The sequence below is a fragment of the Halyomorpha halys genome, unplaced genomic scaffold (genome assembly GCF_000696795.3).
Source record: "Halyomorpha halys isolate HHAL.00 unplaced genomic scaffold, Hhal_1.1 Scaffold124.1, whole genome shotgun sequence".
Lineage (NCBI taxonomy): Eukaryota > Metazoa > Arthropoda > Insecta > Hemiptera > Pentatomidae > Halyomorpha > Halyomorpha halys.
The window spans coordinates 462,973-478,766 of record NW_027111282.1 but is presented as its reverse complement, the minus strand read 5'-3'; the positions used below and the strand labels follow the sequence as shown (position 1 = coordinate 478,766).

The following is a 15,794-nucleotide window of genomic DNA, read 5'->3' as shown; positions in this document are numbered from 1 at the left end:
TTTTAAACTATTTGTTCTTCATTTTTTGACCGCAACCCTGACCATCTACTCATATTTAAATCTTTACGGTCAACTATATATACAAATAATTCAAAGATATATTAAAAAAAATTCAACAAGGTCACATGCATGAAACAACTACCCAATTGAATTTGAAATCTTGACGGCAAATAAAAAACTGGATAATATATAGAAGGAGCAAAATTAATAACCAAAAACTGATATGACAATGAAGCTGTAATGGTAAGGAAAATATATTATTCTAAAAGTAAGAGAAGAATAATTTTCTTCTTCATACACAATGTAGTTCATTAACAGAGACCACTTAGTATGAGTGATTCAACCAACAGAGAGATTTTTTTATGTTCCATTACACTTATTTTTATATAAATCACTCATCACTCAAAGATCTTTTCCATCTATCACAATCAAGGTTGTACTTACTCAAACAAAACGACGTGCCAATCTCTGAATTCCTTTTGTATTAATTCCAATATGATAAAACAAACCACCAAGAATAAAGAAAATACAAAACAAACAAATAAGTTTGTATGTGTATGTATTGCAATAAAGGAAAATTAAATACTCCCAGCATTACAAAATTAACATAACATGCAAAAAGCTGACAAATAAAGATTAAAAAAAAAAAATAGTTGAGAATAACTGTTTACAGAGGAATGCTAAAAGTTTCACATGCGCAAAAATCAAAGGGATTTGTTATAAGAATCTAGAATCTCACCTGACAATGAAACAAGAAACCAGATTAGCATGTGTTTCAAGACCTGAAACATGTGTGCATAAACAAAGCTGTCAGCCACAAATGAGTGTATAATCAGTTACATCATAAATTGGTGAATTAAAAAGACCACCAAATATTAGTAGAAAGACCTGAAGGAAAAGCAATCAATGATATAATTATTACTATAATAGTATACATACATTAATTTACGGCGCAATGAATCAGGGTTTATTTCTAAATCTTCTGCTTTATTAAGTAAGTTTGATGCCATCTGTGCTAACACTATCAAACCATCTGAGGTTGGGTCTCCTTACTCCTCTTTTTCCATGAAGGACCTCCCAAGCCAATTTATCCCGAGTTTCACTGTTTTTATTATTACAACATGCCCTACCCATCTCAGCCTTCACAAACATTTCAATACATAAATCCTTGAAGAGGTCATTAATTTCAATTTGTTTTCTTTCTTTGCTAGGCATTACCTTCTTCCATTGGGCTAAAGAATCTTCACAATATTTTTCTCTCAAAAATGAGAGGTCTGTTTGTTTCAACCTAAATCAACTTAGTCAGCTTCAGATTCATAGCTGAGAAATTAGCGCATTAGCGAGTTTAAGAGTTTCACTTTGGTGTGATTGGTAATATACTTGATTTTTAAAAGTTCAACCATCCTAAAGTAGTAACTATTTTCTGTTGCTAATATGTGCCTAACATTCTGTGAAGTATCATTTTGTGATTTTACCTCCGAAGCAAAATAAATGAAGTATTGCACTCTTTCAAACTTGTACCCATCTATCTCAATGTAATCTTACTGATGCATCATCTCCTCCTACTTTCATATATTTAGTTTAATGTTCATTTATTTTTAATTCAAAACTTTTTGAAGCTGTGTCAAGTAGCAGAAAAGTGTCTTTTAATGCTCTTATAGATCAGGCAATTATATCAAAATCTTCAGCATATCCAAGCAATTGCAGATTCTTTCAAATATTGCACTAATGATTTGGACCTCTGTTTCTCAGACAGCTCAATCTTCAGCAAGGTTAAACAGCAGGCAAACCAATGCATCAACCTGCCATACTTCTGTACCAGAAACAAAATCCTGCATCAGATCTGATCCATTTGATCTGATTTTAACCAGGAGGTCAAGTTTTGGAGGAATACCGAGTTCATACAGTGCTTCATATAATTCCTTATTAATTACAATCATATATTATTGTTTATTATAATAATAATAATATATTATTATTACATATATGCAGTTAATAAAGATAAAAAAAACAGAACAAAACATACTTTCATGCCTTGATTATAACATACAAGATTATTCTATTAATTTGGAAAATACAAAACTATAAGCAGACAGGAATAAAATAGAAATTATAATGAGAGGATATGGTAAAAAATAAAAAAAAAAAGTGAAGTTAAATTAACAAAAAATAATGCAACAAAAACAACATATAGACAAATTTAAACAGATAACAGATAAACCAACAGATGAAAATAAACTTTAAAAAGTAAATTGAGAATCAACAACTACAAAGGGTCAATACTAGAGATAGTTAATCTATTCCTGAACTGAAACAACTAGTTCCCATCGCAGAGTGAGAGATGAACAACTCCAGAAAAAACAGAGGTAGCTCACCCATTGAATCTTTGTATGCAACAATTGAAAGGACTTTTTTTATCTCCGTCAATTATTATTTAGTTGTATTTATCATAATGTGAGCTTTAATACATATATGTACAAAATAGATATCGTTAATCGTACATTTATTATGAAGTGATGAGATTAATTATGAAATATACCTGCTCAATCAAGGTTTAATTGCTAAATGTATTAACTTTATAACAAAATAGATGGGCTTACTTGTGAAATAGGCAAGGGTAATCACAGAAGAGTAGGGAGCTTATCTACATTATAGAAGAAATTTATTTATAAATAGACCAGAGATAAAGTTATAATAATAATAATTAAGGCTTAACGAACCCAAAGCTTTGATGCCAATACCACCTATCGCTCGCTACATATATCTGTCCAGTGATACCCATCCAAACCCAAATTGACTACATCAGTCTTGACCCAATTCTCCCATCTATGTTTTGGTTTACCCCTTGAAAGTTAACCGTCGGGAGATAAAGACATAAGCAATATAAATCTGATCGCAGGTGAGTGACCATTAGAAGTAGCTGAAATGACCAAACCCATACTAATACTCTGTGTGAATGGAGATGGAAGGGTGAAAATCATATATATCTGATCTTAACACCTTTGATCAGTGTAATGCATAATCAAGAAAGAGCAGTCGACCAATTCCAGATGATCTATGAAGCAAGAGGTTTCATGGTTCTAGTAAGTGTTAGGAGTGATACCTCTGAACACTCCTTACTTACTTACTGGCTTTCTATTGGTTTGTTGATGCGATTCTTGTAATAATTAACTTGACAGGGATCTTTCCCAAGTAAGCAAAATTCATAAGGACAACCTTTATGTAACCTCCAACTGTCTCTTATCGTATCAGTGGTTCCTCTGATAGTAATTCTTTCCTAACTTTCCTATTAACATAGGAATTTTTAGGTAACCTCAAGGCTTCAATTAAACCATTTCAAGGCAAAATTCTCTTATCCACTTACAAATCTGCGTTTAAAAGAGTATTAAATATTTGAGTTCAATCATTTGAATAAAAAGGCAAGATCTTTAATGTTCAACGTATTTAAATTTCTTTACTGGTAAATACATTTCATTTTTTAATTTAAAAATCACTGAAAAATAAGCTAAAATTAATGCTACTAAGTTCACTGGTCGAGGAATGGATTCTAATCCAAACCCAGAATAGAGGTTAAACCCAGCTGTAGTCTACACATGCATATATATACAAACACAATAGAATTTACTTATAAGGAAGACTACTGTACCTAGGATCACTATTATCTTTTACACATTTTTTAAAACCATTTAAATTAAATGGAAAGATCCTCTTCTGAAAGCACCATTATTCCAACACCAAAGCACTTTTTGAGAATTCAAATATTAAAATTATTCAAAAAACCAAATTATTGAGTTGAATTATTTAATAAGAAAAACTGAACAATTGATATTAATCATCATTTTCAACACTTTATATACAAATGCCAGTATCCATAATCCAATTGAACATTTTACCATTAAGAATTTCCGCTCGCCAACAATCCCCAAAAAGCTATTAAAGCATGTTGATAGATGATCAATGGTAAAAGACCGACAATGTACCATTAATAACACTCAACTTTGGATCATCAGAATGATTTTTATCATTTTCATTTATACCTTTGGTCATTGATCACCGTTACAGGACGTTGTTTTGATTCAAGATAAAAGATGGTACATTATTTTAGATAGAACCTCATAAAGTTTCCAGATTTTTTTAAATTGAAAAATGGCATTACACATTATACACCAATAAACAGAGATCAATGACCTTCCCAATTTTATTGGTGGGATCAATTCCTGGGCAAATTTGAATAAATTAAGACTAAAAGCTACGAAAACGCAGGCCATTATCATAGGCTCCAATTCCCTCCTCCGATCCAATGCCACCTAATCTGATCTTAAGACTAAATGATTACCCCATCACCTTCAGTTCTACTATTAAAAACTTTGGTATCACTTTTGACTAAACCCTATCCTGGAAAACTCACATTACCCGAATTTCCTGAGCCAATAACTACACTTAAATTATTCTAGTACTCCCGATATCTACTCCCAAAACCTATACATAAGCACCTTGTATCCTCACACATTTCCCCCACTTTGACTATGGCTATCAACTATATGGTGGCCTCTCGATTTTACAGGAAAACAGATTGAAGTGAATCATGAATTCTTTTTTAAGATTTGCCTTCAGTACTTCGAGGTGTTCTCATGTTTCCTATTTCTATGGTGAGGTAAAGTGGCTCTTCTCTTTTAACAGCAGACAATATTTCCTCGGATGTTACCTATACCAAACCATCAATTCCCAGCACTCTAAATCTTTAGTCTCCTGCAATTCAAATCCTTTATTCACCCACAGGAAAATTAAAAGGATATAGGAAACTAGATCCCTCTATATCCCTGATCACAAAACTAAAACATTCCTGTTTAGACCGCTCCACTGCCCTCTGGAATTTCCTCCCCACTAATATCCGCCATGCCTTTTCCCTGTCTTCATTCAAATCCTTCCTTTTCCGATTCCTTCTCACATTACAAACTGACACTGTATAATAATAATACCAAACTTAAGAATGGAATATGGATTAGAGTTGAATAATCTTTTTGGTATGAATTGATAATTTTTATTTTCTTTTTTTCTGAATTAAGTACTTCTTTTATTTTTGATTTGGAATAAGAATTTATTTATGTATAAGATAACATTGTATAATATTATTAGTAGTTAACAATTTTCTACATATGAATTGATTATTTTATTTTTACTTTGTACTTATTTATTTTTAATTGAAAATTAAAACTACTTTTATTTCACTTATGTATTTATATTTATTTGCATTGAAGGAAGATTATAAATTATATTTTAATTTTTTTTTTTGTTTCTGGTTAGATTATGTTTTTTCTTAAAATAATAGTTATAAGTTTTTTTTTTGTGAATTTTATGTTATTCAAAAGTGACACAAGTTATTCAAAAGTGACAAAAGTGAAGTTTATGTTATTCAAGAGTAAAATTGATATTCTATCTATCTATATACATCCTATTTTACCTCCACTATCAGTCCTCTCAGACTTCATTAGGAAAATCAAAAGGTTTGTGACAAATCAATAATAGGACTTAACTTGGTTGCTTTAAAATAGACATGACTTCTTACTTTCCCATGGCATGTATCAGAACCAATGACATAGTTTAATTATTTGTTTAAGGAAGACATTCTTTAAGTCAGTAAGCAGGTCTATCTCTTGTATTCCAAAATGGAATCAAAAAACAAAGGGTAAGATTATGAAAATGGATACTTGGTTCTCAGGAATTCTAGCGCCGGCGATAGATGAGGTGGGTATTCAAAGATAAACAATTAAGAAGTCATAAGAACAGTTTAAGGGTAGCGATGGTGTTAGCCACAGGTGTTCCAGAGATTTTTAACAAAGCTATGGAAGCGAATAGAGAGCTCATTTCACAAAAGTTAACTATAAGGAAGGAATTAGAATTGATGAGACTTGGTTTGGTTTTCTCTATTTTACTGCAACTTATAATTTGTTGCCCATTGTTTAAAGCTAAAAATGATGTCATCTTCCAGGATAAAAGTTACTCAATTATGTTGATAGAGTAGAAGATTAAGTATATATTTTTGAACAATCTATGTATTTTCAACAGTGCATTTATAGAATACAAGAACAAGATTTCTAGGAAGTAATAACTGTTAATTATAAATACCTGTTGTTAATTGATTAATGTTGTGTGTTCCCAAATTTAAAGCAGAACCATAATATTTTTTTGGCTTTCTTGAACTGCATCCATGTTCTGGTAAACACAGGGAATCCTCAGACCTCGTTTTAATGAGGGAAAAGTCAACTATGCCTGTAAAAGAATTGTAAGTTTTATTATAAATTTTCAAATAAATTCGTTTTCAGTTCATTAAAAATAAATTAACACAAAAACAATTTTATGAAATAAAAGCTTTACCAAACAATGATACCTTAGATAAAATTATCGTTGGAATATTATTTATAAATATATTCAGAAGTAAAAAATAATAAAACCAAATTTGTTTAGTTAAAAAGACAAATTAAAAAAAACACAAAACAAAGAATTTAAACCAGAATGCAACTGGTGGATCTGTTGGATCCAGTAACATTATTTGCCTAATGTTAGTACCATAGCGTATGAATATTGTGCATTTATTATACTATTTGTTTATTTATATATAAATGAATTATACAACCTAAAAAATAAAATACTAATGAGTTTAGAACACCAAAATGTAAGACAAATTAATATTGCTATGAGTCTCTAATAATCCACCTTTCAACACTGTGGATTAAAAACAATTTTATTGACATAACAATGCACTTTGTGGATAAATAACATTTATTTGATCATTTGTAAGTGAAATAAGTATTTTTAGTTTTTGGATTGTAAATTTATGTTTTTTGACACATGCATAAGAGTATTTTTCTCATCACATCTTTATTTTGAAAATGGTTGTTCTGATATGACAACTACAAGGAATGAAATATTTAATCTAATATTTTATTAAGTATTTATATGGATGGTTGCACATCCAATAAATATACTGCGTGATATTTTACATCACTTATTAAATAAAATCAAAAAATGTTTACTGTTATACCAAAACAGAACAGAGACATTGGAAATTCAACAATTAAAAATTGAAAAATATTAAAAAGGTTGATTAATAATATGAATTTTCTTAAATCATTAAAAAAACAATGTTTTATTTTAACGATATAAGAAAATTTATATATTTTGTATGTAAAAAGTAATAATATATTTGATAAATCTAAATTAAGAATTACTTACTATTTATAAATAATTCTTTTGAAAGAGGATTATCAAACGTTTTTATTGTCATAATAATGCATTCTGTGAATAAATAAAATTTATTTGATCATTTGTAAATGAAATAAGTATTTTTAGTTTTTAGATTGTAAATTTATATATTTTGAATATTTGAACATAAAAATAATTTTTTTTAAGAAGCCGGAACAATGGATTGAAAATCAAAAATATGCCAATCTCCATACACTGGCAATTGAAAATATATTATTGCAGTGAAAATGTTATTTCTTACGTCTACTCAGTAAAATAAGTTTTTAAAGGCTTAAAAACTAATTAATAATTTTTTTAATATAAAAAGACAGCAAGTGATGATTAAAAAGAAAAAATACTTTAATTTTTTCTATATTATAAGCCGGTGCCACACACTAATCAAGTGGACCTAACAGTTTCTTCTCAGAATGTAACCATGACAGTGAATTATTTTATAGTGATCATGATCAATTAAATGTTCAAACTAAATTATTTAAAACTATTTCAAGTCAAGTTATGAAGTGGAACTTAAAAAAGAAGTCATTTCAAACAGCCGTGAACATCAATCAAGATCTAACCACAAGTATATTATGGAAATTACAAAATTGTATTTAATGTGATCTAATATTTAAATTTATGTTTATATTTATCTTTTAATTTTAAATTGTTTTTGTTTTGTTTTATATATTGTTCAACTATCAATCAAATTTTTTCATTAGGGCAAATCTTGCTGAAAAAATTGGATAGTTCATCAGCTTTATATAGATTTTCAAAAAGGCTTACAATTCTATTGACAGCCAGAAGCTGTACAATATTCTAATTGAACAGGGAATACTAAAGAAGTTAGTAAATCTCGTACGGATGTGCATGACCGAAACGTTTAATAAGGTATCAATCGGTAATCATTATTCTGAGAAATTCCAGGTCCAGTCGTGTTCAAAACAAGGTGATTCTTTATCACCTATCTTATTTAATCTAGAACTAGAATACATCATTAAAAGTATGATGAATACCGAAAAGGGTTTAACTTTGGGTGGTAAAATACCGGTGCCTGGGTATGTAGATGATTTGGTATTATTGGGTGATGACAAAGAAACTATAGAACTAAATACAACCACGCTAATAAACTCCAGTAAGGAACTAGGTCTTGAAATAAATATGGATAAAACAAAACACATGGTTAGCAGTAGAAATGCAAGTAATTTCGGTGATATAGATATAGGAGGAAATACGTTTGAACAGGTAGATAGGTTTAAGTATTTAGGTTCTATGGTAACTAGAAAAAATGAAATTGATGAGGAAATAAAAGCTAGGTTGAAGGCGGGAAATGCTTGTTATTTTTCAATTTCGAAACTGTTTAGCTCGCGCCTTCCATCGAAAAACTTAAAAATTAGAATTTACAAAACTATTATCCTTCCTACTGTTCTTTATGGATGTGAGATGTGGCCTCTTACACTAAGGGATGAACAGCACCTTAAGATTTTAGAAAATAAAGTATTACGCAAAATATTCGGACTGAAAAAGGATGAATTAACGGAACAATTAAGAAGATTACTTAACGCTGAATTAAGGGACCTACACCCGGTAAATATAATTCCAGTTATAGCATTGCGGCGAATAGGATGGGCATGTAAGGTTGTAGGGTTTAGTAACGAGCGGATCCCTAAAATGTTAATAATCACTGAACCAACGGGAAAACGTTCGAGGGGTAGACCGAAACATAGATGGGAGGATTGCATTAAAAAATATTTAGTGGAATTGGGTTTGGAGGGACATCACTGGAAGGATGTATGCAGAGAGCGTTTAGTAGTATTGGCATTGAACCTTCGGGTTCGTTAGGCTTTTATTATTATTATTATTTGTTTTATATAAGAAATTTCATCTCTTATATAAATAACCAATGCTTTTTCTTATAGCCATATATTCCAAACATTTTCTGATAATAATTTTAAACATTTAATTTTGTACTAATATTGAATTAATAAAAATTTGTAATCAGATGTGTTATTTATGTAACGCTTCCATAGTAAAGAAGAGAAGTAAATACAACATAACCTTAGTATAAAGAAAGAACATTACATTTAGATAATATAATTTTTAATTAATATAAACACTACAATATTTTAAAAATTAAAGAGTCAGTTTCTATTTTAATTCAAATATTTAGTTTTTTATTCATTAACAACTGAAGTTCGCATTTTTAAAATAATGGCAAATAAACACATAATTGAACGTCAATACTGTCTATTTTTTCCATTGAAAACAACTCAAATCATAAATACTCAAGCACTACCCGTCTCTGTTATAACCCAAGTTAGACAATGAAGTTAATAGGCTCAACTCAAAAAAAGTGGAAAACATACACAACCCAAAAATGTTCAGAAAAAAATTGTTTTATTTAATTAAATTAAAAAAGGAGGATCAGATAGTGTAAAACATGAATCACTAAGACACAAAACAAAATAAAAAAATTGTAAAAAACTTTTGAAGGAGACACATTATTATTCCTAAAAAAGTGTAAAACTTCAAAATAGTATATATAGTCTAAGAGTTCAAGAGGTGAAAAAAGGATGTTATTTCCCCAATTTTCTATTATTTTAATGTAAACTGTAAATAGATATGAGTCCATATAGGTGAATCTGCCAACCATAGTAAAGGGAAATAAAAAATGTTGGCTGTTCTAGAAGTTATAAAAAATTCATTTTTGAGTTCTATCAAGAAAATAAAAAATTTTGTGTTACTTTCTGTTAGAAAAAGATTAAATTTTTATCTGGACTATATTAAGAATACAGTAATGTCATTAAAAGTAAATATTCAAGTATTTAAGGTTCCTAAATAAGGAAAAATCAGTATTTTGTGAACATCGTGGAAACTGTTTCTCCAATTAAAATAAAGTTAACTAAATTCAACTAGCTTTAATTTGGGTACTAATAGACATCTACCAATAATCTGTAACAATCAAGTAAAGCCAACCAGGGCCAATCTGTTAATAAAGTAGGAATATTTTAGCAAATTCTCTGCTCTAAATGATGCTATTATTAAGTTATTTAGTGTCATAGTTGATTCTAAGAATATGGAACCCTGAATGAAAAATTAGTTTTTTGTAAAGTTTTGAAATGGCCGCCAATTTTTATTCTTCCACCTATGGTTGGGAGTCATTAATATAGTATATACATTCATAAAATATTTTTTACATGCACGTACACACACCCATGTGGAGTTGCTAGTCTACAGGGGGATTCTCACCAGATATGGTGGGAACAGGGGAAATAAAATACCCAAATAGACTAAAACTAGACACAAATCCAGGCGCGATGGATTCTAGAATAGACGGGATACTGGTTAGCGTCTGTTCCTGCGGTTACAGGTGGCTGTTTCAAACCTGACAGGAGGTATAAAATGAGAATTTCTGAAATCACTAATGATAGAAAATAATATCAATTGTGCTAAGTGCAGGGACATGGAACCCCAGTACCAATGTTGAAAAGAATGCAAAAGCAGGTTACCTGGCATAGTTATCTGACAACCGCAGTGCTACTATGGTGGAAGACTAAGCCATAGTAGCATCAAATACTACAAGACTAAGTACTTCAGAGGTGATGCAGAACCTTGGGCACAACTTTAATGAACTTCTCTCTTTTAATACTAGGAGGGCTAACGTTCACAGTGAGATAAGGAGTTATTCCTGTGAAATCTAATCTTACTTTGAAAAGTATGAAACAGCTGCTCTCCCTATCAAAACTGCAGATAGCCACAAAAACAAAAAGAGGTAAGTTCACCAAGAAAGAATGCTGCTAACCTTAAACCTGAGGGGACAGTTACCACATCTTCTTTAGCAGGCAGTAAGAGGAAGAATACCAAGAAAATAGTACAACCCAATGTAGATCAAGCTGTGCACCATAATGTAGATTGCTCCCAAAGACTGGCAGTTCAATGTAAGGAGCCACAATAAGAACATTGGCAAGAATATACAAAAGATCGAGGAAGAAACCTCACCTTAGGCCTCCGAGGCCTGATGCCGTAATTGTGAAGAACCAGAGAGCCAGTCCTGAACAGAGGTCCTGCAAAAGGTAAGAGAAGATCCGACGAAAGTAGAAATGACCTCTTCAATAACTAAGGTACGTAAAATTAATAAAGGCGATCTTCTTCTGCAATTGGACCATAAGAAAGAGCATCTCTGGCTACAGTGAAAAGCTCAATGGAGAGAGTGCTTGGCAAAGGGACAGAAGAGTCCCGAGTTTTCGAACTTTGAGCTTTGGATGCTCTACCACCAAAGAGGAGGTTGGGGTGGCCTTAAAACCTCTCCTGGCTGAAGAGTCAGTGCCCATCACAGCAGTAAGATTCATGGAAGCCTATGGAAGTGTGCAAACGGCAGTTATTTCACTGCCAGTTCTCCAGGCTAGGAAGGTCATGGCTCAAGGTATGATACGAGTAGACCAGGTTGTTAGGCATATACGTGAGAGTTCCAAAGTGTTTCTGTTGCTGGGAGTATGGACACATAGCTCGGAATTGTGTTGGAAAGGATAGGACCTCCTTATGTTGAAACTGTGGTTAAGCAAGTAACAAAGCTACTGATTGTGAATAGAAACCTCAATGCGCATTATGTGTGGGAAATGAAAATGATGACCACCCCCAGTGGAAGTAAGTAGTAAGAATCCAGCTTTCCGTTCAGCACTGAAAACCATGACGCAAGTCCAACATCGCAGATGAGGATACTTCATTGAATTTGAACCACTGTGAAGCTGCTGCTGTTCTGTTTGACATACTATTCTCTGTGAACGATACAAAAATCTGGATTGCAGCTTGTGAGTATCCAATGTTAGTGGTAAAGCTACTATTTGGGCTTGTGCTTCCCAAGCTATTCAGGAAGTAAATACTTTATCGCACTCTGGTTTTGTTTAGATGAAGATCAATGACGTGTATATCTTTTCTGTTATGCCTATCCCAGCATCACAATTGAAGACTTTGTAGGATCGCATTGTCTTAAAAGCTAGTTGCCATTAGCCAGCTATAAATGCTGGTGATTTCAATGTATGGGTAATGGAATGGGGAAGTAGGATAACAAGACAACATGGTGAAGTTCTTCTGGAAGCTTTTGCACAAATAAGTGATATGATCCTTATGAACACTGGAACAAACTGACATTCACTAGAGCAGAATGATCATCTATTATAGATTTGACTTTTGTCAGTGATCACCTGCAACAGAACACTATTTGGAAGGTTTGTGGATTTTATACCTACGGTGATCACCAGTCTCTCTCGGTTACACTGGATATGCCTACAAGAAAGAAGAATTGTCGATGGAGAACCATTGGCTGGAACACAAAAACCGTTGTCCGTTCATTCCCTGTAATACTAGAGGATGAATGTGAATTGAAAGAGTCAGCCGAGGAAAAGGCATACTGATTTCTTTTATACCAAGAGCTTGTAATGCAGCTATGACATGTTCAAAGCCTGGTAAACATCATCCCCCAGTATACTGGTGGACAGATATTACTGCCGATCTTCGTTGGTGTAGCAACCAAGCAAGATGTTACCAGTGAGCAAGACGTCTTCCAGAGTTTAAGAAGGCTAGAAGGAACCTCTGAGGAGCCATCAAAGAAAGTAAATGATGCTGCTGGAGAGATCTTTGCGATGAAATGGATGCAGTCTCATGGGGTAGGCCTTATAAAATAGTGCTTAAGAAATTAAGTAAAGGCACAATGTAGCTCCCCATGAGAATGAATGTTGTGAACAATATTGTCAGCACATTATTCCTGGAACAGGTGAATACTATTGGATGTATAGATAATATATACAACTAATTTTCCACAAATCACGCAGAAAGAGATGGAGGACATCGCCTTAGACCTACAACTTGGTAGAGCACCAGGATTGGACGTAATTCCAAATTTGGCTCTTAAGATGGCTCTCAGAAAATGGCTGGATCTTTTCATCAATCTCTTCAATTCCTGCATTCATGAAGGCTCATTTCCGAAACCTTGGTAGAGACAGCGTCTTGTACTTATTCCAAAGGTTAAAGGAAGACTGGAAGACCTGTCAATCTATCGTCCAATTTGTTTATTGGATACTACGGGTAAGGTATTTGAGAAAATCCTTTCCCACATGCTACAAGAAGTTTATGGAGGGAGTAAATGGCCTCTCAAGGGCTCAATATGGATTTTATAAAGAGTATTCCATGTTAATCGAGACAGAGGCCCGTACAGCAATTGCAGGAGAGGTGCTAAGTGCTGTGCAGCAATCATCACACTGCAAGATGGACCTATATATTAGATTTCCTAAAGATTATGGCGGTGCCAGTCAATCTTATGAGAGTTCTAACAAACTACTTTAGGGACAGAGTTCTGTTATATCTTTTAGACATAGGCCAAAGGAGATACAAGGTAACTTGTGGTGTCCCACAGGGCTTCGTACAAAGGACCTCTTCTGTGGAACGTCATGTACGATGCAATTCTCAAGATGACAATGCCAGAGGAAGCCAGTTGTGGGTTTCGCAGATAATTTAGTGGTAGTGGCGGCGAAGTACTTGGTAAAAGTTACCCTCATTGCCAACCAGGCTATTGCTACGGTACGAGGATGGCTGTCTTCAGTAGGCCTATAGCTTAAAGATCACAAGACAGGGGCTCTCCTAGTCACTAGCAGGAAGCAAACCGAGACTATCACTATCACAGGTAGGCACGAGATTTGTTCTCAACCCTATTTAAAATACCTAGGAGTTATGATTGATGTAAATCTCCTGTTTAATATTTACATGGAGTATATCAGCGCCAAATCCTCCTTAAGAGGTTGAAAGCAGAAGAGAGGGCTGGATGGAAGGCTTGACTAGCAAGGAAACATGAAAACCATGCAAAGAGAACAATGAGAAAACACTCAAATACTTCGCTCCATGAACTAATGCCTAACAGCAGTCTCATGGAGAGAAATGAACAAATGTAGTAAGGTGGTTTTAGTGGGTAAAAATCCCACATATGGATAGGTATAGGCCTATCCATATCTTTTGAAGATTTCTACCAACCCTCGTTTAAAAAAACAAAATAAAAAACACACGCACGCTTATCATATAAATAAAATGGCATTGTTGAGATCAAACATTTCAAAATAAAAATCACAGAAAAGGAACAAAATTAAAATAATGAAGCTATTAGGGTGTTGAAAGAGAGAAAACAGGAAACTTCACATAGCATGGTTTTCATTAAACAAGAATTTCTGAGAAACATATTACTCATATTATGATGGATATGACTGTATACACTAACTAATTAAAAAAAAAAAAAATTAAGATTTTATGTTTAATACTCACAGTTTTTTTGTGGCTGTAGCTGAGACATAGCACAAACATCTCCAAGGCTACGAATATTTGATGATGAGCTGTAGCAACTATCCTCACTGTCATCGTCTTTAGATTTTAGAGTAATAGTTGAATTAAAATTAGACTCTGAATCATATGGAAGATTTAAAGGATCGTCTAATTTATTATTCATATTATCCTCATTAGACATCAGATTTTCAATATTATTAGCAATTACATTAATGTTATCAGTGCTAAACTGTTCAGCATTAGACTCATCAAATATATAAGTATTTTCTAATGTACTTTTTGGTTCTAATTCTTGAATTGCATCTGCAGTTTTGCCTATTTCAGTATGGGAGGTGGAGATTATAGTAGTCGTATTTAAATGTATGTCATTTATTTCTTCATTTAACAATGACACATTATAGGTGTTGTTAACTTGATCTTCCAGTGTGCTATTAGCATCAATACGCTGTTCATTTTCCAGAGTAATTGATAATTCATCTGTATTGGTACGAACTAATCTCTTAGGAGGAGTGATACATGATTTTGGATTAATGGGGTTGGGAATACTTTCAGGAGTTAAAGAAATCTGTTCTGCATTAGCACAAACCAATTTCTTAGAAGGTGTAGAGACTAAATTGGGGTTAACAGGTACAGGAATATTTTCTGGCGTAATCGTTATTTCTTTTACATTAGCATGACCCAATTTCTTTGTAGGAGTAGAAACTGAATTGGGGTTGAAATTAAACTTAGAGAAAACTGAGCAATCGGATGATGATGTACTATATGATATTATTGAAGTATCCATAAACTCTTTAGGAGCTGATATGTTAGCAATTAAGGTATGCTCACTAATATTCCATAAATTAGAACTACTTTTCTGTGTAGTATCCTGCACTTTGTCAATTGACTTCTTGGTAACAAAATTCGTGGATTCATCAATTGTTAGTTGTGTAACCAAATTAGTACCATCTAGTTCTACTTTGAGAACATCATTGTTACAATTGAGATTAATTTGTGCTGACTGAATAGGCTGCTGCAAAAGAAGAAAAGATTGTTTAAAAAATTACATCCAAAATAACAAAAAAATACTTTTTTTATGAAATAAATTTGCTATTTATTTATTTCAACCTAAAATTAGCTCAAAAACATTGAGTGAAATGCGGAAATACAAGAAATTATCACAGATGTATGATGTAGGTAGCCTGTTAACACATTTTTGAGGCATTTTCTTAGCATATTATTCTCTTTTAGTT

At 32.4% G+C, this 15,794-nt stretch overlaps 1 protein-coding gene across 3 annotated transcripts in view; it reads right to left on the bottom strand.

The window, feature by feature from the left end:
- LOC106678122 (probable serine/threonine-protein kinase DDB_G0282963) overlaps positions 1-15,794 on the bottom strand; it is a 50,439-nt gene that overhangs the window by 15,542 nt on the left and 19,103 nt on the right. For 2 of the 3 annotated variants that reach the window (XM_014416453.3, XM_014416454.3), the window contains 2 exons: positions 14,545-15,574; positions 6,127-6,270 (listed from right to left, as the gene is read on the bottom strand). In XM_014416453.3, coding sequence (XP_014271939.1) covers positions 6,127-6,270; positions 14,545-15,574 — 1,174 coding nt within the window. Of the gene's footprint in view, positions 1-739; positions 783-6,126; positions 6,271-14,544; positions 15,575-15,794 lie in introns of all 3 variants that reach the window. The other variant, XM_067049304.1, reaches the window with a different exon arrangement.